The sequence below is a fragment of the Rhea pennata genome, chromosome 6 (genome assembly GCF_028389875.1).
Source record: "Rhea pennata isolate bPtePen1 chromosome 6, bPtePen1.pri, whole genome shotgun sequence".
NCBI lineage: Eukaryota > Metazoa > Chordata > Aves > Rheiformes > Rheidae > Rhea > Rhea pennata.
Window position 1 is genome coordinate 17,873,073 of NC_084668.1, and position 22,897 is coordinate 17,895,969.

The 22,897-nt window shown below is 60.7% G+C and overlaps 3 protein-coding genes and 1 long non-coding RNA gene across 13 annotated transcripts in view; 1 reads left to right on the plus strand and 3 right to left on the minus strand.

The window, feature by feature from the left end:
* NHEJ1 (non-homologous end joining factor 1) overlaps nucleotides 1–7,119 on the minus strand; it is a 43,278-nt gene extending 36,159 nt beyond the window's left edge. For both annotated transcript variants that reach the window (XM_062578233.1, XM_062578232.1), the window contains exons 1-4: nucleotides 6,504–7,119; nucleotides 5,678–5,887; nucleotides 3,214–3,352; nucleotides 1,532–1,590 (exon numbers count right to left, since the gene is read on the minus strand). In XM_062578233.1, coding sequence (XP_062434217.1) covers nucleotides 1,532–1,590; nucleotides 3,214–3,352; nucleotides 5,678–5,887; nucleotides 6,504–6,689 — 594 coding nt within the window. In that variant the 5' untranslated portion in view covers nucleotides 6,690–7,119. The remainder of the gene's footprint in view (nucleotides 1–1,531; nucleotides 1,591–3,213; nucleotides 3,353–5,677; nucleotides 5,888–6,503) is intronic.
* A 350-nt stretch (nucleotides 7,120–7,469) lies between these two features.
* On the plus strand, nucleotides 7,470–10,607 carry LOC134141785 (uncharacterized). Its single transcript, XR_009958722.1, has 2 exons — nucleotides 7,470–7,932; nucleotides 10,229–10,607. It is a non-coding gene; the product is annotated as an uncharacterized LOC134141785 (long non-coding RNA).
* Nucleotides 9,540–15,522, minus strand: SLC23A3 (solute carrier family 23 member 3). Of its 9 annotated transcripts, none has more exons than XM_062578180.1 (12): nucleotides 15,432–15,522; nucleotides 14,400–15,055; nucleotides 13,995–14,149; nucleotides 13,304–13,398; nucleotides 12,550–12,623; nucleotides 12,102–12,272; nucleotides 11,875–11,986; nucleotides 11,088–11,567; nucleotides 10,801–10,906; nucleotides 10,514–10,681; nucleotides 10,210–10,305; nucleotides 9,540–10,085 (listed from the first exon to the last, which is right to left on the minus strand). In XM_062578180.1, exons 2-12 carry the CDS (start codon nucleotides 14,499–14,501, stop codon nucleotides 9,554–9,556), a joined length of 2,091 nt encoding a protein of 696 aa, XP_062434164.1. In that variant the 5' UTR covers nucleotides 14,502–15,055; nucleotides 15,432–15,522; the 3' UTR covers nucleotides 9,540–9,553. The 9 variants fall into 9 exon arrangements, with proteins under 9 accessions (XP_062434164.1, XP_062434163.1, XP_062434162.1 ...); XM_062578179.1 differs by having other exon boundaries at nucleotides 14,400–14,659; nucleotides 14,805–15,511; XM_062578178.1 differs by having other exon boundaries at nucleotides 14,400–14,665; nucleotides 14,805–15,511.
* An 84-nt stretch (nucleotides 15,523–15,606) lies between these two features.
* CNPPD1 (cyclin Pas1/PHO80 domain containing 1) lies at nucleotides 15,607–22,831 on the minus strand. The gene is made up of 8 exons (XM_062578187.1): nucleotides 22,656–22,831; nucleotides 22,343–22,445; nucleotides 19,139–19,220; nucleotides 18,455–18,575; nucleotides 18,234–18,362; nucleotides 17,975–18,036; nucleotides 17,601–17,718; nucleotides 15,607–17,100 (listed from the first exon to the last, which is right to left on the minus strand). Exons 1-8 carry the CDS (start codon nucleotides 22,722–22,724, stop codon nucleotides 16,468–16,470), a joined length of 1,317 nt encoding a protein of 438 aa, XP_062434171.1. The 5' UTR covers nucleotides 22,725–22,831; the 3' UTR covers nucleotides 15,607–16,467.
* Nucleotides 22,832–22,897: the final 66 nt, after the last annotated feature.

The following is a 22,897-nucleotide window of genomic DNA, read 5'->3' on the forward strand; positions in this document are numbered from 1 at the left end:
ACAGCACAGAAACATTTATTGAGCACTTCTGCCACGTCTGCTTGAGTATCAATCAATTTACCACCTCCATCCACTAATAGGCTTATCCCATTGCTGGGAGTTTGGGTTTTCTTTCTTAGTATACTAAATAAAATCCTTTCCTTCTGTTCTTAGCTCTGCTAGTCATGATTTTTCCCTGATGCCTTTAGCTTCTGTTATCCATTTTCTACACTTCATAATTTCTAATTTATATTGATTGCTATCTACTCCCGCTTTCCCATTTGTTATAAACTGCTCTTTTATTTCTAATTGCTGCCTTCACTTCACCGCTGAACCAGAACGGGCTTTCGGCCAGAGCTGCCCTCTTTCTTGATTGTGGAATTGTGGCTTTTTGTGGCTTCTGAAATTCTTCTGAAAGAGCTCACAATTTTCATTCACATTTTTCTATCTAAATGTTTCCTCCTCGCTGATTTCACTCATAATTTCCCCCTGCTTTGGGAAATTAGCCCTTTCAAAGCATGAAGGATATAAATTACTGTTTAGGAATGTCCTTCCTTTGCCCAGGGTGAATGTAATCTGGTCATGATCATTGGTCCCTAGGCAACCTCCAAGTTTCAGTCCAGCAATGAATTCATCTCTATCCATCATAACCAGGGGGAAACGAAAGTTGCCTGTGCTGGATGCAATATCTTTCATGTAAAAGAGGGATCACCTCTAATTTTCAGAAACTCTGCAGATGGTTTACTGCTGGCTGTGCAAGACCATCAGCATATGTCTCAAAAAGCAATGTCCTGTCCAAGCACCACAGCCTTTCTTTCCATATGACACTATGGAGTCCCTACACCCCCATTCGACTTCCTGGTCTCTAGTAGACCCCATTGCTCCCCACTCCTAGGTCCTCACAGCAGAGAAACCCTCAGAAGCATCTTGAAGCCTTGCCTCTTTGCATCAATGGGCATCTTTTTTTCCTGATGTTCCCACATTGTCTTGAATCATTTCAGTACTTCAGTGACTGTTTCCAGCAACGAAGGAGGAGCAAGAGAAAGACTCTCTCCTTCCAAACCCAATTTCTGTTAAGCACATCTGCGAGGCAGAGCCAAACACCGCTGAGGGGAGAAGGGAGGACACGGCACAAATAACAGGATGAAAGCCACCTGTCCACATGACAAGCCATTGCAAAGTCACTCTTAAAAGCAGCAGGAGAACCAAAAGGAGGAGCTGACTGACCAGAAGTCAAGTCCTCCCTGACGGTGTTTTAGGCACACGGCATGTGCAGAAGGCAGGCAAGGACTCCTCAGTGACCCCACGCTCCCGTGGAGCCCTGCAGACCTGGTACTAGGATGCAAGCATGGGCCACAGCAGAGCAGAGTTGGCATTACCCCTCTCCAGTCAAGTCTGGCCATCCCAGCCAGGCCATGTATGTCCACAGCCCTGCATGCCAGCACCCGCTGGCCCCATAGGCCTCTATCCAGGGTGACATACATGAAGGTCTGTGGCGCAAATTCCCCAGGTCACCTTAGCCAAAAGAGAGAGGCTTTGCACCTCCCCTTACCTCAGCCATGAAGTTCTGCAGGAAAGTCTCCTCCTGGAAGGGCTCCGTCCGCAGGCGGTCTGCAAGAGAGAGCAGGGATCAGCCCAGGCAGGTCTGGCTGAATCCTCACTCTGGATTTGCTTTCCCCTTGCCCACGGGGCAAGGTGCCTGCAGGTAGCAAGGGAAGAGCTCCAACACACTGGAGTGCCCAGCCAGGCCCCTCGGTCTGGGGACACAACGGCAGCTGCCGGGAGACACAGGAATGAGGGTGAAGTGGGTGAACAGGCCACGCCACATGGGTGCATCGATGTGTCCCAGCCCGAGGGTGCCCAGGGTGCAGTAGCATTGCTGGCAGACACAGCATCCATGCATCCCCAGTGGCTGGGTGCAGGAGCAGAACACGTGTTTTGGTGCCTTCTTCTGGCTTCTGCAGTGACGTGTCTACAGGTCTGCGGTGACGATTTGTTCACATCTTCCCATTTTGCAGGATAGGGACAAATCCGTTTTCTACCTCATTCTGATGGGTCCCTCATTCAAAGCCTTAACTTTTCCCCATCACTACAAAGGTGTTGAGGAGTGCACGGCCAGGACGTGCTCCAGCTCCAGCTTATGCCAGAATGCTCAGGCAAGGGGCGGGAGAGGACGCTTGCCATCCCAGCATCAGCCCCAATTCCCAAAGCAGGACTCTCCTGGCTGCTCCGAGCCGTGCAGAGCTGGCGTGTCGTAAGAGAGAGGGGAGTCTGGTCGTCTCGCACCCTTTTTGGGGCAGCTGCAGGGTACATCCAGGCTCCCGTCTCACCTCGCACCGGCAGAAGCAAGGAAGCGCTGCGGTGCAGGGGCCTGGACCCCACGGTGTCCCTGGCAATGCCACACAAGTCACTGCTGAGCTACAGCTGCCACCATGTCCCAGGGGCACCCAGGGAAAGGCAGGTATCATCTCCCCACTGAAGCCGAGCAGGTCTGAGCTGGAAGCCTGCACCTTCCAGCTCTTGCTCCCGGCCCCACACACGCTCCCGCTCCCGTCGCGGGCTGAGCAGCCGGCAGAGAGCGCAGCCGGCAGAGCAGCACCAGTCCTGGCCTCCTACCGGGCCCTGGGCAACAGGGCAGAGCACCGCGCTAGCACGGGACAGCCCGAGAAGCAGCGCCCAGACAAACTGTGGATGCTGAGGACGAGCCCGTCCGCGTGGTTCCTCCATGCAGGGCCTGATCCGTGACCCCCTTGCCTACCCAAGGGGGCTTGCACCCGTCCGCCCCCGCCACCCCCACTGGGGCCAAGGCAGGCTCCCAGCTGGAGAGAGGCCCGTGCACACGGCTGCACTTCCAGCAGCAAAGAGCTGGGAGCCCCTGGTTGCTCTCCAAGTGCTTCGCGAGCTGCCGTGCAGGGGAAGGGAGCCTGCCGCAGCTCCGGCCCGGCCCTCGCTGGCATCGGCGCAGGCTTCTGGGGAGCGGCCAGGTGCTCTCAGCAAAGCGGAGAACCCCTTGGCGACTCCCCAAGTCCTCCGGCTCCCGGTCACCAGCCGCTCCTCCCCACCTCTCCCCCGGGGCTGCTCCCCAGCCTTCTGGCGACCATCTCGCTGCACATGAAACACAAGCCTCGCTGGGTGAGAGCCAGGCGGAGCAGGGCATGCCAGCCCCACGCAAAGAAGGAAACCCCTTCCCTGCTGGCTCCTCTCGTCCGCATCCGCCCAGGCTTCCCTCCTTACCTCTGCTCAGAGCAGCCCCGCTCTCCCTGTAGTCTTCGATCTCGGCGTCTTTCTGGAGCAGCAGGGAGGTCAGCTCCTGCAGCTGGGACTGCAGTGCCAGGCTCATCCTCATCAGGGGCCGCACCAGGTGCCGGGAGACCTGGGACGGAGGAAGGACGCGCTAGGGAAGGGCTGGAGAGGTGCACAGCTGTGCACAGAGCAAGGCCGTCACAGCAATGCCCGAGCGAGAGCTGCAGCCCCAGGTCACACGGGGTTCCCGAGGCATCCCCACGTCTCAAGTCTAGTAGGGAGCGGTGGAAAAGCAAGAACTGGGGGAAGGGAAGCAGGATGCCATGGGGTATGCCCCCCATGCCAGCCCCATCCTTTCACAGCTGGTGAGGGCCCAAGGGGGATGAGGAGCAAGCGATGCTTCAGCCACCAGGAGAAACTCGGGAGGAGGCAGAGCCCCCCTCCATGAAGCTTCCAGCCTGCAGCGGGGCCTCCAGACCCTCTCCACGGCTCTGGGCACCCCAAAGCACATTTCTACAGAGGAAACAGGCACAGCTGGCGCTGAAAGGCCAGGCATATGAAGCAGCCTCCTGCCCATTACCTCCCACAGCCCCTTGGAGAGTATCGGGGAGCCCCCCTCCTACAGCATCGCTCACGAAGCCTCCCCACTCCCCAAGCAGCATGCCCCTGGCACACAGCTCGGGGCGAGCTCATGGTGGGGCTGCACACCCCGAGGCACAAGCCGCAGAGATGGGGGGCCCTGGCACGCGGCGCTCTGCCGCTGCGCCGGTGCTCAGGAGGCAGAGCTGGGAGGCAGCCAGCAGCTCTGCGTCCCAGCTCTGTTCTGTGCGCACCTTGCGCTCCTGGCTGGCTGCTGAGCAGCACCTGGCAGGGCAGGATCAGACCCCGCTTTTGCGTTCAAGGCAGCCACGTTCAGCACCCCAAGCACTTCCCGCCTCCTGGGCGCCTTGCAGACATTGCTCTGCCTTGCTGTGTTTCCAGGCAGAGCGAGAAGAGCAGCTACCGGTGGAGAGCTCGGGACGCCGCTTCGCACTGCCACAGCTCAGACCCCGCGCTTCTTGCCCAGGGAGGGACAGCAAGTCCCCAGGGCGAGCCGAGCCCCAGGAGACCCCGAGCTCGTCCGGTCCGCGGTGCAGCAGCGGACGCGCTCCGATGCCGCACGCCGCAGCCGGCTGGCGAGCCCTGCTCTGCTCCCCGTGACGCTCGAGCACAGTGAGCGATGCGCCCGGTCCCCTAAGAGGGGAGAAGGGCTGTGCGGGGACCCTCCTCCCCCCGGCCCCGGTGGCCTGGCGGGAGGGCAACGCGGCGACTCGGAGCGAACCCCTCCACGCAAGCCCCACCGCAGCTGCGGCTGCCGGGGCTCCCGCGCAGGCCCCCGGCCGGCGCCGGCCCCCGCCGCCGCCGCCGCCGCCCCGCACGTTAGCGGGCGCCGGGCGCCCTCTTGTGCGCGCACGGCCACAGGGCCGGGGTGCCGGGGCGCCCGCCTCGCCGCCCTGCACACGCGCCCGCGGCCCGCGGGGCGCCCGGCCGCCCCTGGGGGGTGGGCTGCGGGGCTTGCCGGCGAAATCGCCCCGGAGAAAGAGGGCACTGAACCGCCTTCGGCTCCGTGCGCGGAGCAGCGTGCCGCAAGCCTGACACGTTTCGCGAGGTGACAGGGAGAGCCAATGTCTGAGGCCAGGTTTTGCAAGGTTTAGACCCTCCACTTATTGGCGTCCCAGGTGGGATCTATCCCAGATATAGCCCCCATCCCCGCTGCAACCGCCCGCACTGCTTTGGGGCAGTGGGGGCGGACTGCGGTCTGGCAGAGGTGCCCGGCTGGTGAGCCCCTGCACTAACCCACCTGCCTGTTCCTGGAGGCTCAGCTCGTCTCTACTGCAACATCAGAAACGAAAGTGAAACCCGCCGAACACCTGAAACCTCCCTGAAACCCAAACTGCCAGGTGGCCCTCAGACAGGAGCAACTCCTAAGAGCTGGGGAGAATCCTGTTTAATTCTCTCCTTTGCTATAGACTCCATATGGACGCTTTTGTGGTGGGGAGGAAGGGAGGGTCACTCGTGCCTCACTCCCCAGCACTTATCACAGCAGAACAGCATCACTCGGCTGTGCTGGGGGGTGGGCAGCGTTGGTACGTGGAGGGCATATTCCCCAAATGGACAGCCTCTCCCTGCTGCTCTGCAAGGAGCACGTGCGGAGCCATCCCTGCCTCCCTGCAAGGTCACCCTCAGCAGACTTCTGCCAGAGAAGCTAAAATGTCAAAGGAAAGAAATGGGCATGGTGAACCTCAGCAGGGGCAGCAGACAGCACAACCCCTCAATTTCTCCAAAGCCTCCAAGCATTAGAAGGCACTTGTTAGCTTCACACTGTCCCCCCCCCAAACTCGCCACAGCCCACGGCCATCGCTGCTCGGTGCCCTGGAGAGGCAGGGTGCCCAGGGCCCTCTGGTGTGTCGCTCACCATCTCCACGGGCGCAGCGGAGCAGTGGAAGTCCCAGTAGAAGGGCAGTCCCGAGAGCTCGCTTTTCACGTGAACGCTGAGCCTGCCAGGCGCGCGGTGGCAGGAGAAGGAGGTGGTGGCATCTGGGTGTCCGGCCAGCAAGGGGCCCATGAGGCTGCACAAGCGGTGCAGAAAGGAGGACACGTGGGCCGTCAGCCGCTTGTTCAGCTCCTGGCAAAAGGCAAGGTTAGAAGACCTCAGCACCCAAAACAGCCAACAGAAGGCCCAGCACACATGGATCAAAACTACTTCCACATGTCCTAGGGCAGCAAAAACCCACCCCTGGGCCTTGACATCTAGCCCCAGGACAGGACATTCCCCACCAGTCCTCCCAGGCAGGCCAAACTAGAAAGGTTTCCCAGCCCCAACCAGCAGGACCAGCAGGGTCTAGAGCAGGGGTGGCCAGAGCATGGTCCAGTGTGCTTCTGGAGCTGTGAAGATAGGACAGGCTGTGGAAGCCAGTGCCTTGGCCGTTAAAGTGAACAAGAGTCTCTCTGACACTAGTGGGACCTTGTTTCAACATACTGCTTAATGCACTGGCTCCGGGAAAAGCAGCTTCCCACTCAGCCCACAGGTGAAATGAGCCTGCCGGCCCTGGCCAAGAGAGGCCATGCTAAATAGTCAGGCCCACTCTCCGGGGAGGAGGGTGCTCGGCCAGCCAGGACGACAGCGCATGGGCGCAGCTGCGCAGGGGCTTCCTGGATCCAATGTGCTCCTGGCCAGCTCATGCTGGGACATCAGCTGGCATAAGGGGAAAAGGAGGTCCTTGGACTTCCCAGACACTCACCTTGGACCTTTGTCCCACAGCCTCCGCGTCCACGCTCTCGTACCAGACGCTGCTGAGGTCAGAGATCAGCAGGATGTAGCCAGAATCCCTGAAGCAAGCTTTGGCAATAAAAGCAGACTCGCCAAAGCAAACAGAAGCCCAGGGCTGGGTGAGGAGGCTGCTCTCCAGCTCCTCGGAGCCCTCCATCTGCAAGGCAGCAAACAGGTCTTTGCCGCAGGTCTCCCTCTGCTGCCTGGGGATCCCCGCTCCCCGCCAGCCCCTCTGCAATGCCCACCCCACATCACAGCCCAGAGGTGAAGATGCTCGGCCAGCTCAAGTCCATGCACTTCCCCCCACGTGCATGCAGCTCTCCTGGGGCAGACGGCTGCGGGAGCGCTGTGCAGGGCACTTCCCACCCCATGTCAGCTTAAGCATCCCGAACGCACCAGGGGACACCCAGGAGAAGCTTGCAACACAACAGCTGCCTCCCCTGGCAGTAACCCGTGCTCGCTGCCATTAATGTGGACAGATCTCTGCGTGCAAATTAATATTTAAGCTGCCCAGCTTGCACCCAGGCGGGCAGCAGGATGCTCCAGCCCCCAGAACATGGCATACGCGGGCTGCGCGCCTTCCCCTGCCTTCAGCAGCGCGCACAGCGAGCAACCCGCAGCGCCTGCGCGTGCCGGCTCCCCCCGCGCGGCGCGGGCCGGAGCGCTTGGGCGGCTCTGAGCCGCCTGCCCGGCCCGAGCGGGGCAGCGTCCGGGCTCCGCAGCCGCGGCGCTGCGGTCCAGTTACCCCGGGGCAAAGAGGAGCAGGCAGGCCTAAACGCGCGGGGAAGCAGCTCTGCGCTGTGGAGGCGAGCGCGGCGGGCCGCAGCGAGAGCCGAGACTACGGCTCCCAGCATGCTGCTGTCCTCCTCGGCGCGCCACGCCACCCGCGGCGCGCCACGCCACCCGCGTCACGCCACCCGCGCCACGCCACGCCACCCGCGGCGCGCCACGTCCCGGCCACACGGGAAGGCAGCCGTGCCCCTTCGCTTCCCCGTGAGGTTCGGCGCCGGGACGCGGGACCGCTGCCCCCGCCGCCTCCCCGAGAGGACGCGGGTCCGGGCTCGAGCGCCCGGCTCAAGCATCCCCGCTTTTCTCGGGAGGCTGCACGGCCGAGAGGCCGCGTCGAGCGGTCCGGACCGGGACACGCTAACGCTTTGTTCTGCGTCTGCTCCTGCCAAGAGCCGCCTCGGTGCCGGCCTGCTGGGGACCGCTCCGGGGCACGCGCTCCGCACGCCGCTCGTCCCGAGCCTTACCTGGGGCCTGGCCGGCCGTGTCCTGGCACGGAGGCACCACCGGAGCTGTGGGTCCCCGCACGCTGACCCCCCCCCCCCCAGCAGCAAGCGTGGACCCACCACTGCGGGGCCACAGAGCTGATGCACTGCAACGGGGTGCTAGGAGAGGTGGGTGCAGCCTGGAGTGCAGGCTGCGGGGGTGTAGGGGAGCTGGGGTGCAGCAGGGCTGTAGACCAGAGCCCAAGTGGAGTGCGGGGGCGTTGGGGTACAGGACCCAACCGGGGTGCAAGAAGGGTGGGCTCATAGGGCACTGCTGGGCTGCAGGACGGGTTGGGGTGTAGGGCCTAGGTGGGATGCAGGACTGGGTTGGGGTGCAGGGTCTCTAGGCTCACCTGGCCCTTGGAGAGGTATGCCCACGGCAACACCAAGTCCCTGCCACCCTCCAGGCACCTTTGGGTGTTCCTGGGCATCTGGGTGCTCCTCAGGACCTGGCTGGGGGCTGAGAGAGCCCCAGGCACGACCTGGAGCTGTGGCTAAGTCACTCCTGTGAACTGCCTCCATCGTCCTCCCAGCCCAAGTCCTTCCCTTGAGCTTGCACCCGTGGCTGGTTTGCAAGGCAGGCACGACCCAAGGGCTGCAAAGCCCTGGCCTTCCCTGCCTCCTGGCCGGGGTTTCATAGGCCAGTTTAGACTGGCCCAGGCTGCACTTGCAGGCGGACTCTGGTCTGCTGTAAATGCTGGGAGCTGCAGACACGGGCAGCGCAGGCTTCACTGCAAGCAGCGTAACCAGCGGGCAGCAGGACGCCCACCCAGCAACCGGCCTGAAGCACGAGGGGTCAAAGGCAATGTTTTCTTCCCCCAGAAAAAGCCCCTGCTGGCTAGCTGAGCAGCAAGAGCAACACACCAGCCTAAGAGAGCGCCTGACGGAGCGTTTAAGTGGTGAACGTGCCCGGGAGGCCCCCGCTGCAGGTTACAGCGGGCTCCCGGCGCTGGGGAGCAGAGCCGAGCAGGGCGGCTCTGCCCCCTGAGCGTGGGGCCTCCTGCTGGGCCGGAGCTTTAGATCTGGCACCGTGGGACCCGAGGGACCGCGGGCTCAGCTGGGAAAAGGCACTGCGCAGAGACGGGGAGAGCAGCAGGGTCAGGGGAGGCCAAGCGGCGGGCAGATGCCTGGGGGGCAGCTACGAGCATGCCTCCAAGCAGAAAGCCCTCAGGCTCCTGCTCAGGGCGAGGGCTGACCCCACCAGACACTCAGAGGAGCCCTGTGCTTTTTGCTGCCGTAGGCAACAGGCAGCAAACACCCCTCGGCCCCCTCGCAGAGCCCAGGGGCTGTGAAGAAACGCCCCAAGGCACAGCAGGGCACGGGGATCCTGGTGTCGGCAGCACAGGGCACGCGGAGAGGTGCCCACAAGCAGCCCAAAGCTGCAGGGTGAATCGAAACGTCTTGCACAGCTCCTGGCACAGCTCCTTGCCGGGGCAGAGGGACGGTGCAGGGCCGGACAAGGTGCTGGGAGCCGCTCTGCAGCTGAGCGGCAGCCACGGCAGGCGTCCGGCAGCGGTGGGAAGCACCCTCGTGCCAGGGCACACGGCAAACGTGCAAACCCAGCCCATCCCCACCTCTTCAGCCTGGTCAGTGGGGCAAAAGTGGACCTTAGGGTTGCCCATGTCCTTGGCCAGGCTGTTGTGCCCTCCACAGTCGCAGTCCTAGGGGCGCTGCGGGATGGTGAGCTCGTGTCTCCCAGACAGATCCCCACTGGAAAAGAAACTCCGAGAACAAAGTTGGTTGAGGGTTTTTATAGTTCTCTTCTGAAGTGGGGTAAATGAGGTTCATGCTGGGGCACATGGGCCCCTCCAGTCCATGCAGGCTTCGGAAACAAGGGAAAAAGAGGCTTGCGGGGATCCAAGTCGCCTCCCGTCACTGCCTTGGAGGGCTGACACAGGTCCCATGGGAGATGTCCCCTCTCCGTGGGAGCAGGGCCCACGGTCAGGCCGCAGCGTGCCACACGGGCATCTCCGTCTCGCTTGGCCTCCTCTCCGACTGCATCTCCACCGTGCCGACTTTCAGCAGCAGGTGCGTCCCTTCCCCGGTGGTGGCAGTCCCCTCCTCGGCGGCACGGCCGCCCCCCTCCTCCTCCTCCTCCTCCTCGCGGCCCGGGCAGAGGAAGCAGCAGGGGAAGGCTTTGCACCTGGAAGGAGGCAGCAGCCTCCTCAGCCCGGCGGGGAGCCCGTACACGTGGCTGGTGTCGCCCCTCTCTCCCCAGGGGCAGCGATCGCCTCTCCGTGCCGCTGCCACCTTGGCGAGCAGCCCTCGCTCCTCCAGGGTGCCTGAAAACAGGGCGATGGACAGGGTGTTGAGAGCCCTTCTCCACAGCTGCACCCACGTCCCTATGCGCGCAGAGGGGTCGTGTCAGCCTGTGGACATGCTGCAGCGCCCTGAGCATCCCCTCACCTGAGACCGTGTTTTCCAGGAAGAAGGACAAGAAGCCAGTTAAGAAGACAGGCACCATCAGCAGGGAGAGGAAGAGGAGGTCCAGAGGCACCCAGCCTGGGGGCAGCACCAGGGTTACCCAGGACATCCCAGCCCAGGAGCCAGGAAGGGGCAGGAGCATGTCTGGGCAGACCCAGGGGCTGGAGCCAGTGGAAAGGGCTTTGGTTGCTGCCATGAGCGATGTGTCGCTCCAGCCTCAGGAGACACGTGGCCATGGTGGCACCAGGCCCAAGGCTTCCCCTTCCCTAAGGAACATCCCCGCTACCTGTGGCCAAGTGAACCGGAGTGGTGCTGAGCCACCGTGGCACCAGCAGGGCCATGAACATGGTGAAGCCGACAATAAAGATGTTCCTCCCTGAGTCGATGTCCGCGTACTGGAAGTAGGAGATACCCGTGCCCACAGCCACAGCGTAGGTCACGCAGAGCACCCCTCCTGCGAGGGGCAGGAGTCAGGCAGCGCTGGGCACGAGGTGGGATGCCGGCACGCGCCAGCCTCTTCCTGTGCCTTGGGAACCCTCGGCAGCGGAGGGGGAAAGGGGACGTGATCCCTACCGTGAACCACCAGCGGGATGCGGGTGAGGAGCCCTGCCAGCCTGGGGGACATGCCCAGCAGCACGCACACCAGTGCGCTCACTTGCACCGAGAGGCGAGAGCCAGCCTGCCGCAGCGGGAGAAGGGCGGGTGAGCAGCGGCGATGCCACCGCCCCGCTCTGTGCCCCGATCCTACCGCCCAGCGTCAGCTCAAGCCGGGCCATCACACCCGGCGGCTGGGGCAGCGGGGTTCCCCGTGCCTCCCCGCAGCCTCACTCCGCGCCCTCGGGACGGGCGCCCGGCCGTACCTGCGTGAGGCTGCTGGCGCAGGCGTTGGCGATGCTGGAGGCCGTGCCGCCCGCGGCGCCCAGCAGCCCTGCCAGCAGGCTGCCCAGCGCCTCGGCGCAGAGGCCCCGGTTGCAGGCATCCGGGGGCGGGCGGGGGGCTCGCAGCAGCCTCCCGCACAGCACGTAGCAGCCCACCGAGTTGACGCTGCCGCCGACGGCCATGGCGATGCCCACCGCCAGCGCCCGGGGGGTGAGCAGCGGCCACCCTCCCTCGCCTGCAGCAGGGGGAGAAGCGGTGGGTGATGAGTGCCCGAGCAGAGGGCGATAGCGGTGCTAGTCCTGCCCACCCCGACCTGGGTAGGGGATCCAGAGCCACGGGGAGCGGCCAGTGCTGTTGGCCCAGGGCAGCTGTTCCATGGCCAGCTCCAGCGAGTCCCAGGGGATGCGGAGGTGGCTGAGGATGGCGCACACGATGCAGATGCCAGCAAATGGGAGCAGCACCTGCAAGGTAGCGTGGAGATCCTGAGCAGGGCACCCTCCCTTGCTGCACCCCCACCAGCTGGTCCTTTTCCCATCCCTTCTCCAGGAGACACCCTCCACCTGTCCTACAGCACCCCTATGCTCCCCCCCAACACCATCTGGAGCCTCTCCCAGTTCACACCAGGTCCTTCCTCACCCACTTTCTCTGCTTGCAGCACACAGCTGCACTCTGGGGCAACCAGGTCCCACCTCACCCACCACCGAAGAGCCAAGCTCAGTGAGGAGCCTGGCGCAGCCAGAGGGAGCAGGGCCAGGCAAGCCATGGTACCGAGAATGTGCGCAGGGTGGGGATGGACGGCGCCACGTAGCCCCCCCAGGCACAGCAGGGCAGGCGGCAGGACCCCAGATGCTGGGAGAAGGTGACAGCGAGGAGCACTAGCCTGGGAGAGACAGGGAGCACAGGTCACTACGCGGCGACGGGGCCCCCGGGGCAAAGCGCAGTGCCTGGGGCTGCACGCCGGCGCGGTCCCCCAGGCTCACATACAGCAGCGCTACCCCCCAGTTAGCGGAGCAGAAGAAGGCTGCCTCCTTGTACGCGGACAGCCCCACGATGGAGAGGCTCGGGGCCAGGACCATGGGCCCGCAGCGGCGGGCTGCCCACCCGCACACTCCGGACGCTCCCAGCACCAGCTGAACCAGCCCGGAGACCACCACAGCTCCCGAGACCTACGGGAGGAAAGGACGGGACACAGGAGACAGGAGCCGGTGAGGGCAGCCCAGCGCCTCCCCTTGGCCGCCCTCCCGCGCACCCCTGTGGGGTCCCCCGTCCCACGTGCTCCAGCCCCGCTCCGCTCGCCCCACGTGCCAGGGAAGGTAAGAGCATGCCCACTACCCGTCATTGCCTTCACGTGCATCCTCGCGATCCCCTAGCGGCTCGCACCCCGCGTGGGCTGAGGGCGGAGCAGGGGACGGGGACCCCGGGTCGGAGCTCAGGAGCACCAACCTCTCGCAGCGACGCAGCCCGGCTACCCGCGATGTCGCAGTGCGGTGCAGGGCACACGCTGGCCGCCGCCGTACCTGCAAGGGAAGTTCAGAGGGGGCTGAGATAGGCAGACACGAGGCTCCCAGAGCCCGGCTGGCGTGACGCCTGCAGAGCACCAGATCGGGACCATGCAGAGTGGGGTACCCAGGCTGGAGAGGGGCCAGCATGCCAGGGACAGCACCCCAGCATCACACAGGGGAGCTGTATCTGCTCCAGGACTGTCTCTGGGAGCAGCAGCCAATGACAAGAGGCTCAGGGAGGCAGTGCCAAACCTGACCTGGGGCAGATAAGCTGCTTCAGGAAGGGGTCATGAGTGCTTGGGCATCCTCCTGGGGCCACAGCACCTTCGTCCTTCTCCTGGCAGGGTCTCTGGCCGGGCTGTTGCTGGGTGGTGCAAAGCCAGGTACAGAACTCGAAGTGCTGGGAAGGGCCCGGTCCAGTCCTCAAGTCCTAACCCAAGAGGTGGCCACTGTGGTGATACAGGCCACGAGTCCTGCAGTCATGACCCTGTGCACCTTGTGAGTGTGCCCAGTGGTCAGTGAGGTGCCCAGGGTGCTGTGTACCCCATCACCAGATGGGCTAGGAGGCAGGACCCACTGCTACCCCCCATCTTGGATGCTCCAGGCTCACAGCACCTTGTTGCTGCTGATGCCCTGACACCAGCATGGCTCTGGGCCCCGTGAGGTGCTGGGGAAGGCTCCAGGGCTGTGCTCACCATTCCTGTCTGCACTGGCACTGACGGACCGGTGGGAGCTCAGCACCATGGCAGGGACCAGGTATTCAAACGATGGGATTTGAACCAGCGGCAACCTGGGAACAGGGAGACAGCAAGGGTAAATTAGGGAGGAAAGGGGATAGGGCTGTTCTGGGACCTCCTAGAACCCCAGCTGTCAGAGGAGTCAGGGATGGGAAGGGGCAGTGGTGGAGGCAGGAACTCCAAAGTGGCAGCAGGGACACTGAATATCCCAAATGTGTCCTAGTATATCCCAAGCAGCACAGGGGATATGCCCAGAGGCCAGGGGCTTTGCCAAGTGCATGCCCAGCTTGTACCTCGGTGCTGTGTATGGGCAGCGTTCAGTAGGCACCGCATGAAATGGAGAAAGCACGAGTTATGCTAGGGCGAGGGAGTGAGGATCTAAAGGGAGAATGCAGCAGTTTTGGTGGAAGGAGATGTGAGAGGAGGATGCAGCGATGGCATGGAGGGGACAGCCCATGCAGAGGTGCTGCGCAGAGGATTGTTGTAGGAAACCAGCATCTCCAAGGGGACCTTATGGCCCAACAGCAAATTCCTTGTTCCCGATCCTTATGCCCCTTCCCAGCTCCCACAAAGCCTATCCTCTCCCATCCCAAGAGAGGGGCAAAATACCACTGGCCCAGCTGGTGATGGCTGTGTCCCCCTTGCTCACCGGCTCCCCAAACAGGTCTGTAGGATGGTGGAGATGCCACAGGCAAAGAGGCTGCGTGCCAGCAGCTCGCTTGCAGCCTGGGGCTGCTCCTCAGGCAGGGTCGGGAGCAGGAGCAGGTGGAAGATGCAGAGCAGGGAGGCCTGTACAGCAAGGTGCTGCACAGGGAGGAGAGAGTGACACGTCACAGGATCCAGAACTGCAGCCCCCAGCACCTGGCACCCCTGGCAGGATGTATGCTCACGGACACCTCTTACGCCAAGCCTGCCACTGCCCAGCCATGCCACCCTCTCCTCTCTCAACCCACCCTGGCCCTTTGCATAGCGAAATGCAGCCCGTGTCCTGCCACTTGCGAGGATCCCAGCCCTCTCCCCATCACCCCAGCTGCTCACCGTGATCCACCCTTACCTGAAGGGCTAAGCAGCAGCTCAGCATACAGGAGCACATTTTCTGCCAGGAGCAGGATGGGGGGCTCCCAGCACCAGGTATTCTGTGGCAGCCCCCATTCATGCTGCTGCCTCCCCGCGCTCCCTCCTGTTCTGCAGTGCGGAACAGACCGGCAGACTCCCACCCCCCACAAGGGCCTAACACAGCCTGCACATGGCTGAACTTCCACCTTCTGCAGCAGCTGCCCCAGGGTTAGCCATTAACCTGAGTTGGTGAGTAACCTGCAACTGGGAATGCAAGTGTCACTCTGGACCCACCTGGGCCAGGGTGACAGCCAGCCACGGCCAGGACCCCAGACACCATTGCAGTACCAATGGCCTGAAGCCCAGACCACACTCAGGCTCCTACATCCTTCCTCCCTCTTACGGTATATGGGGCCAGGGACTGGGCCATGGCATAGACACCTCTTCCTTCACACTCTTGGAGCATCAGCAACAGCATCCCCTGGTTCCAGCATCTCCTGCTCACGTATGTTTCTCCCATGCACAGCATCTCTGCTCCACTAGCGCCAGTCCTTCCTCACAGTCAGCCCCTGAGGATCCCATTAAGAGCCATGTTGCCCTCTCAGCTACTGCCACCCTCCTCTGCAGACAGCTTCCGCTCTGAGCTTGTCACCGCTGTGAAAACAGAGTACACAACACACTGCACTGGGCTCCTGGGAGCCCAGCCTCCTCCTAGAAGGAAGGCAGGAAGTCCTGCCCACAGATGACACGTGGGCAGAAGATGCTAAGGGACAAGAGCTGCCTGCTTGGGTGGGAAGGCTTCCAAGGGAGCACAGATAGGGGATGCCCACGTTTTGTCACAGGACAGCGCTGGCAGTGCTAGCAACCACAACAGCAACCTTGCAAAGCCCTCACTGCTCATTAACTGGATAGTCAGCAGAGAGCAAAGAACAGTGGAGGCCATGCATTCCCCACATTCCCAAAGATGGGAAGTCTGCCTCTGTCCCATTGCCCCTGCCTTCCTGGCCAGGCTTAAGGTCCCTCTTGTCACCTGCCACCAGAGTCCAGTCTCTCTCGAGCTTTACAAGACAGCATGTCCCATAGCTGTAGCCCAGGACAGCCACAGGGTGTTCCTGGGGTGCCTGGGACTCCATCCCAGTGGGGCTCTGTGCCAGGGATGCAGGTGCTGGCCACAGGGAGAGGCTCAGGAGGAAGGACAAGGCAGGTGCACAGCAAGAACTACTTTTATTGGAAGAGATTTGCATCTACAAAAGAGTGAAAAACAGGTGTAAAATCCAGAGTAAAAAGAAGGGGTGCAATGAGCTGGGCTGGTCAGCAGGACAAGCTGCCTTCTCCCTGCCCCGAGGAGCAGTCAGGCACTGCTGTCCTTAGCTCCAGGCAGCCAGGATTTGAGATGGGGTCACAGAGTACCCCGCATTCAAAGAGTCCACTCAAGGCAGTACAAGGAGACACATCCCCAGCCACACCTCGCCACCCCCAAGCCACACAGGACACACCCTTTCCTTGGGGCACAGCCACATCAGAGTCCCCTCATAGTGTGATCCCTGCATCTCCTGAGAGGCAGCCTGCAGCTCCCAAAGGGGAGCTGCTGCTGGGGCACGCCAGCAAGGGCTGCTTCCACCTCCTTCCTCCTCTCCCCTCAACTATGCACACCATCCCCATGCCACACTGCCTCCCCCTGGCCAGGGTCACTAGCCCGGGCCCTCCACTCTGCACAGCCCCAGTGTCCTACATCCCACACATCACCTCTGCCCCCAAGGCACCAAGGGCCATGCAGCTCCTGCATGAAGCAGGACTCTCCCTTACCTAGCACCCTAGGCAAGCACACCCTACTATTCAGCTAATATGCCCTTGTCTCAGCACCCAATGCTCTGCAGCACCCAAAGTGAAGGAAACCTCTGCCCTGGAGTAGGGGTGGGAACAACAACAACACCACACAAATGCTGGTTTGGAAGTAACACAGGGGCCCCCAGCCCTGTGCAGCCCCAGGGATCAAGGATCCCAGAAGTGCAAGGAAGTGAGTTGTGCCACACTGGAAAGGGAGGGAAAAGGGCTGCCCCATGCTCCTAGCTGGGAAAAATAAAGCTTTTGATTCTGCTGAGATCCAGGGCCATGTGCAAGGAGCACTGCCTCAGCCCTAGGGGTTCCGGCCAGTCCTTGCGGTTGGAGACTGAATCCCAGGTTGGGCCAACGCTGGCAGAGCACGCGTGGCAGTGAAGCACTGGAGGAGCTGGGAGCAGGGCAAGTCCAGAGGGACCAGGCTGGCTAAGAGTTGTGGCAGGGACTGTACGGTTGGATCTCTCACATGCGCTGGGCACTCTCCGGAGGGGACCTTGTGGGGAACTCCTGTGTGGGGCAGGACCGGGCACCTCAGCATAGGAAAGAGCTGTCATCACGCTACCCCAGAGGTAGAGCGCGGTTGCTGTGACTCCCCCACGATGCTGCTCATCAGCTGTCTCGTTCTTCCCCATGCACCGGGCACTGCTGGCTGGAAAAACAGCAGGCAGCTCAGGCTGAGTCTGGCTCGGGGCCAGGGGCAGTAGGGCATCCAGCTGGCAGCTGCCCTCCGCAGGCAACAGCGCAGGCCGGGGGGCCGCAGGGCCGAGGTTCCTCGCAGACACAGCCCGGTGCACCGCAGTGACGGAGGCGAAGACAGCCACGAAGCCGGTCAGGTACACGACACCCAGGAGGCAGGCCAGCTGCAGAAATGCAGAGAGTTAGCCCAGACCCGCCAGCAGTTCCCCAGGGCCTGCCGCAACCCAGCTCTGCTCAGCACGGCTGCACATCAACCATGACGAGCAACAGCACTGTCAGCACTGGGGCTGGACACCAAGGAGCAGGCAGCCATGCTGCAAATGGCACACAGCTCGTCCAAAGCAGGGGCTAAATACCACTAACCAAGATGCTCCAGCTAAATCCTAACAGCTCCCAGCTCCTCCAGAGTGCCTCCTGCATGCCCCTGCACAATCGCGTATGAGGCTGTGGTTTGGCACAGACTGCTCCAGCACCAGGCTGCAGTGTCTGGGGCAGCACAGCTGCACAGTAAAACCAGCATCTTTCTGGCTTCTGATGGCTTCATTTTCAACAGGGAATAAACAGGAAGTTTCCAATGGAAAAGGGTCCCACCCCCAAATCCATGGCCAGCTCACATCTGGGATGTTTCCCTGGGCTCTTTCAAGGAGCTGCCCCCAGCCTTTACCTTCACCACCTGCTGGTAGAACTGGCCCAGCGCTTGCTGCCACAAGGACTGCTCCAGGAGGACACACAGATCCGTGTAGGTGAACCAGCCACGCCACGTGCCCTGCTTCTCTGCCACACTGCAAGGAAAAAGGGCATGGGGGATGCAGCACAGACCTTCCCCCACCCCAGGAGCTGCAGCCCAGGCAGGCCCTGGCATGCTCGGAGCGAGACCCTGCCTAAGGTGCCGTGGTTGCGGAAGGGGGCTGCAGATCCCAGCAAAGGCTCACACGTAGCCTCAGCTCTTGCTTCTCTGCAGCAAGGCTGGCTCTGAGCACACATAGCAACGTTCATCTGGGGCTCTAGACTGACAAACAGGATTCCTCAAATGCGTACCGTCCTTCCAGCCAGCTCAGCACTTCAAACAGCTCCCGGGGGTCTGTGTAGAGACTCCAGTCCTGCAGGGACAACAGTGACGCATCAGCCGTGACCTATGGCCAGGCTGCCCAGAACCTTGAAGGATGAAAAACAGCTGAGCACATCCTTCTCCATCCCCTCACAAGAGTATAGGAGAAAAGAAAAACGCCAGGCTCCCCTTAAACCCCTCCTTTTCCTCTCTATGAAGCTAAGTGGACACAGGGACAGTGTTACTTACAATGGCACTCAGGAAGTTCATCTCCAGTGTGTTCATTGTCTGGACATCAACCTTCCCTGCTGCTCCCCATTCGTCGTTGAACACCTCCTCCTCCTCACCCTCATCATACAGGTACTTACTGGCAACCATCTAGAAGCAGCACAAAGGATAGAATTTCAGTCCCCGCCATGCTCCTCCAGGCCTCTCTCCCACTCAGGGGCCTCCCAGTCCACCCTGCTCACCATGGAGATCAGGAAGAGGTCTGAAGATGAAATCTGCTGGAGGTATTCAGGGTTTCGATGCCGGAGTCTCTCAATGTAAACCAGTGCCAGCATCATGGAGCAGGGCGAGATGCAGGCTTCCCTGTGACGACAGGGCAAGAGCCAATCTGAGGGTTACTTGTGTGCTACAAAGGGCCCAGACACCACAGCACAACCCGGCTGCTCCCTCCGCATGCAGAAACTCCTTGTCAGCTGCCCTGAGGAGTTGCAGCAAGAGAAAGAGCAGAGGACAGAGAGCACACACCTCCTCTCTCTGGGCACAGCCAGTTCTTAACTGAGCAGGCCTGCCTGCAGCCAGACGTGCTGCAAGGGCTCAGCTGCTCAGAGCAGACCCAGTATTCAGACATGACTGCATGGCAAGTGCTGCACAGCCACAGCCAGAGATCCAAGCCTGTACAGACACCCCAAGAACATGAGCATTCCTACATCCCAGAAAAGGGAACAGGACTAAACTTAAGTGACCTGGCTGTGTCAGGAAGACACTGTGCCCGCAGCCTTGCCACCTACCCAGCACCTCTCTGACATTAATTAGGTCTAAGCACAAAGCTAATGTTAGCTTGGAGGACATAACTGAGCCAGAGCAGAGGCAAAACCAGAGGCAGCCAGCTCTGACATCAAGCACAGGGGACAGATTTTGCTTCTTACCGAGAAACATGAGACACGTATTTCTTCTGGAGCCTGCGGATGGGGCTAGGAGCCACTTTCTGGAGCAACTCCACGGCAATATCTAAGATAAAAGAGCAACAAAAGGGGCTAATCCCATACAGCACAATCCATCCCCACATGCACATCCCATCCTGCCCCCTTTCCCTACAAGCCCAAGGACTCTTGGCTTTTACTCCTGACAGCTCCTCAAGGATCATTTAAACTACGAAGGTAAGATAAGCCTTGTCAGAAGTCTGGCATGAGGCAGCAGCAAACAAATAGGCCCAGAAGAGCCAGGCTAAAAGCAGGCAGGGGATGCAAGTGTCCCAAATACAGCAGCAGTGCCAGATCCAGATTAGCATGTCTGTGTCAGAGAGGATGACCCACAGTCAGCTGCACAGAGAGGCTGACACCTTCCCCTCACCCTGCAGCACCTCAGACAACCTTTCCTGGTTGCGCTTAACGAGACTTTCCAGGACCTAATCAACACTAGGTCTTGCCAGTTCCTTGCTCCACCCAACCATCATCATCCTCCAGGGTTGGTCAGTGCTGGCCTAGCTTCTCCCACCACCACAGCCCCAGTGCTCCCAAGATGAAGGACAATGTATTTACTTAAGCAGGAGTCCAAAGGGACTAATAGGAAGCAGCAATATGCTGTAACTGTGTACCCAGTTGCCTTTGTTTGCCAAGCCTTGGCTATGTGACAGCTCACTCCAGCCAGGACAACTGGTTTAGGTGACTGAAGAGCTCTCATTTTTTATGTGGCTGTATAGATACCAATTATGACTGAAGCTTGCAGCAACAAACAGGGTCCAGAAAGGAGCTTGCTGCCAGTCCCAGTCACACACTCAACACAGACAGTATCCCAAGTGCAAGCTGAGCGTGGCACAGCAGGCTCTGCTGACAGGATCACCAACAAGGTCCCCTACGGAGGGTACGTGCGTAGCAGGGGCATTGCTAACACACACTCTCACACATCTGCCCATCACATTTGCTGAGAAGGAACTCCACACACAATCCGTCCTTGCTGCAGCTCCATGCCTCGATCTGCTTGCTGCACTCTTGAGACATGCCTCAGCATCCAAGCGCTGAAAAAGCCAGAGACTGACGGATGGCAGATGGCTTCAGCAAATCCCATCTCACTTCTCAACACGATAGGACCAGCTGGCATTATCCCCAACAGCACTCTAGTCTGGTGCATGGCAAGAAACGGTTTTGACAGGCAATTTGAGCTCCATTTTGCCATTGAGTCCTCAGTTATAGAACTGAGAATGGAGCTCATTCCAGCAGCCTCACAATTCCAGCTCCCAGGAAGCATCAGTACACCATCTCTCCAGTACCTAACAGGAAGGCTGCAGTCCCATAGGCACTCATGCGTGCAAATAATTCCCACCAGCAATCACTGTACTCAGAAATGCATAGCTAGAAGACATCTTCCTAGGTCACCCTGGCCACACCATTGCTGGGTGTGACAGGCAAGTAGATTTAGCTCCAGTCACCCCCGTCAGCAACTCTTACACTGGTGCTGCATCCCACTGCACCTTCCCACCATGCTCAGCCACCCTTGCACAAAACAGGACACGCTTGTCTTTCCCTGCTATCACACCAGCACCACAGTCCCGAGGGACAGAAAGAACCCAAGTCCTCGAAAGCTTGCTCCATTCCTCCCCTGTCAGAGGCTGGCAGTCCAGACTGTTGCTTTAACTCTCCCACACAAGGAATCACACCTCTCCCAGACAGGCTTTGCCACCTTTCTTAGCTGGGAGGTTTGTCCTGGCATCAGACCTATTTTTTAGCTCACAAATTGTTGGATTTGACAGGATGACAACACGCAGGGAGAACAGTTGACCATTGGTCCTGTCTTGCAGCTACAACCTGCTGAGAGTCATTACAATTTTTTCCTTTCAGGATTGAACAACTCCTTTTCTTTCAAACACTCTTCTGTCACCTAACCCAGTACTGCCTCCTGCTACAGCCCTCCAGGGTCCTTCAGGACCTTTTCTAGCTCTTGTCATGCTCTTCCAGGCTCTCCTCACAACTGCCCATCTTGTTTAAAGGGCAGTGCCATAAACTGGCCATGTAGCAGCAAAAATGCTGTACTGAAACAGATCCCCCAGTCCCAGGTCCCTTCTCTGACAGTGGCTGATGGCACATGGCAAAGGAAGACTGCAAGAACAGATAAGCTTGCAGTGATATTCACCATACATCTCCCCCACCCCCAGTGGCTGGAACCAAGGTATTTCCTGATCGGAGACAGTCTTTGTATTTAATAGCCTTCAGGAGAGTTATCTCCCACGAATGTGCCCTTTGAACTTTCAAAGTCAGCAGCATCTTGTGCAATACTCACATCTTGCATCCAAGTGTGAAGTCAGCCTTGAAGAGGAGTCACCTCCCTCTTTCGTATCATTTCCTTCAGCACTTGGGATCTCCAGCAGCGCCCAGGCAGCTGGCTACCCTGCTTGTCCCTTCGCTGTCCCTACATGGCCCATACCTCCCTCCTCAGTGAGGTACTTCAAATTCAGCCTGCTGCCCATTTCAGACAGCTTCCCCAGACTTATCACGGGGGTTTTGAACACCATCACACTTCCTCACCCACTCAATGCCCTCTGCAAACTGTGGAAACATGCAGTCAATGGAAACACTAGTGGGACCAAGTATGAAAGTCCCTTAGCAAATTACTGCTCACCCTCAACAGTTTCACTGTTATCACCTGCACTATCTCCAGAGCCTTGACACTGCAGAGCCCTTCTGCTCCCCCAAGTGCCACTGGATCAACAGGAGAAGAGGAGCATGATCCAGATAAACACATGTGGGACACTTCTTATCCCTTTGGTGCTTATAACAACAAGTTTCATAAGTTCCCCAATATCTTGCAGAGCACAAGGAGTTGTTCAAGACAGCTCCCATCAGGGACAGGGACACAGCCTTCATGCCAAGAGATCTCTAAGCAACCCAAAGGGCTCTGCACACCAGTACGGTGCCAAAAATGCATGATACGCCAGGCAGAGCAATAAAACAGAAGGCAGGAGCCACGAGGCTCTGGCACCCTGCCCACTATGCTGCACAGAGTGGAGAGGGCCGGGGAGCAGGACAGGGGTGGGATTTGGCACTGGGAAGGAAGCGGGTGATTTGTTGGTCTCAGCCCTTGGGCTATTTCCAACCCCCTTGACTCAGCATTCCTATCTGGGGACACCGAGCACCCACCTGCCACGGGGCTGGAGAGATTATCCAAGCTGCAGTCTTTGTCCCAGCCATAATAGAGCCGCTTCCGCACCCTCTCGCTCAGCTGTTGGTGCCTGGGCAGGAACTGCAGGCAGACGCAGGAGAGATCAGAAGAGCCCCACGGCCCAGCCCCGCGCAGCGCCGGGCCCAGCCCCGCAGCCCAGCCCCGCACCCGAAGCGGGCGCGGCAAGGCCCCGGGGCCGCAGGGGAGGGCGGAGGCAGGACGAGCAGGGCTGGCGAGGGGCAGGGCAGGCCCGGGGCCCCCAGGGGCAGGGCCTGCGCGCCGGGAACCCACCGTGAACTCCTGGAAGCCGCTGAGGGAGAAGGCGCCCTCCTCGTCCAGCAGGAGCCCGTCCAGCTCCATCCCCGGGCCGCGGCTGGATCGCGCCCGCCGCCGGGCCCTCGCCGCGGTCTCCTGGCCGGCGGCCGGGCCTCCCCGAGGGCGCGGGGCCGGGTGGCGCGGGCGGCACCGCCTCCTCGCAGCGGCGGCGGCGGCGGCGGCGGCGGCAGGAAGCGCCCTGGGGCGGCCGCTCCGCT

What these genes read in the sequence shown, in the direction of transcription:
- SLC23A3 (XM_062578180.1), bottom strand. Translation starts at nt 14,501, where the DNA reads ATGAATGGGGGCTGCCACAGAATACCTGGTGCTGGGAGCCCCCCATCC. An exon ending in CCACCCTGCGCACATTCTCG is followed by an intron (nt 11,568 to 11,874) that starts GTACCATGGCTT and finishes GCTACCTTGCAG; the next exon opens with GTGCTGCTCCCATTTGCTGG. An exon ending in CCTGGAAAACACGGTCTCAG is followed by an intron (nt 10,086 to 10,209) that starts GTGAGGGGATGC and finishes CCCTGTTTTCAG; the next exon opens with GCACCCTGGAGGAGCGAGGG.
- CNPPD1 (XM_062578187.1), bottom strand. Translation starts at nt 22,724, where the DNA reads ATGGAGCTGGACGGGCTCCTGCTGGACGAGGAGGGCGCCTTCTCCCTC. An exon ending in GCGGCTTCCAGGAGTTCACG is followed by an intron (nt 22,446 to 22,655) that starts GTGGGTTCCCGG and finishes GTCTGCCTGCAG; the next exon opens with TTCCTGCCCAGGCACCAACA. An exon ending in TCTCTCCAGCCCCGTGGCAG is followed by an intron (nt 19,221 to 22,342) that starts GTGGGTGCTCGG and finishes CTTTTATCTTAG; the next exon opens with ATATTGCCGTGGAGTTGCTC.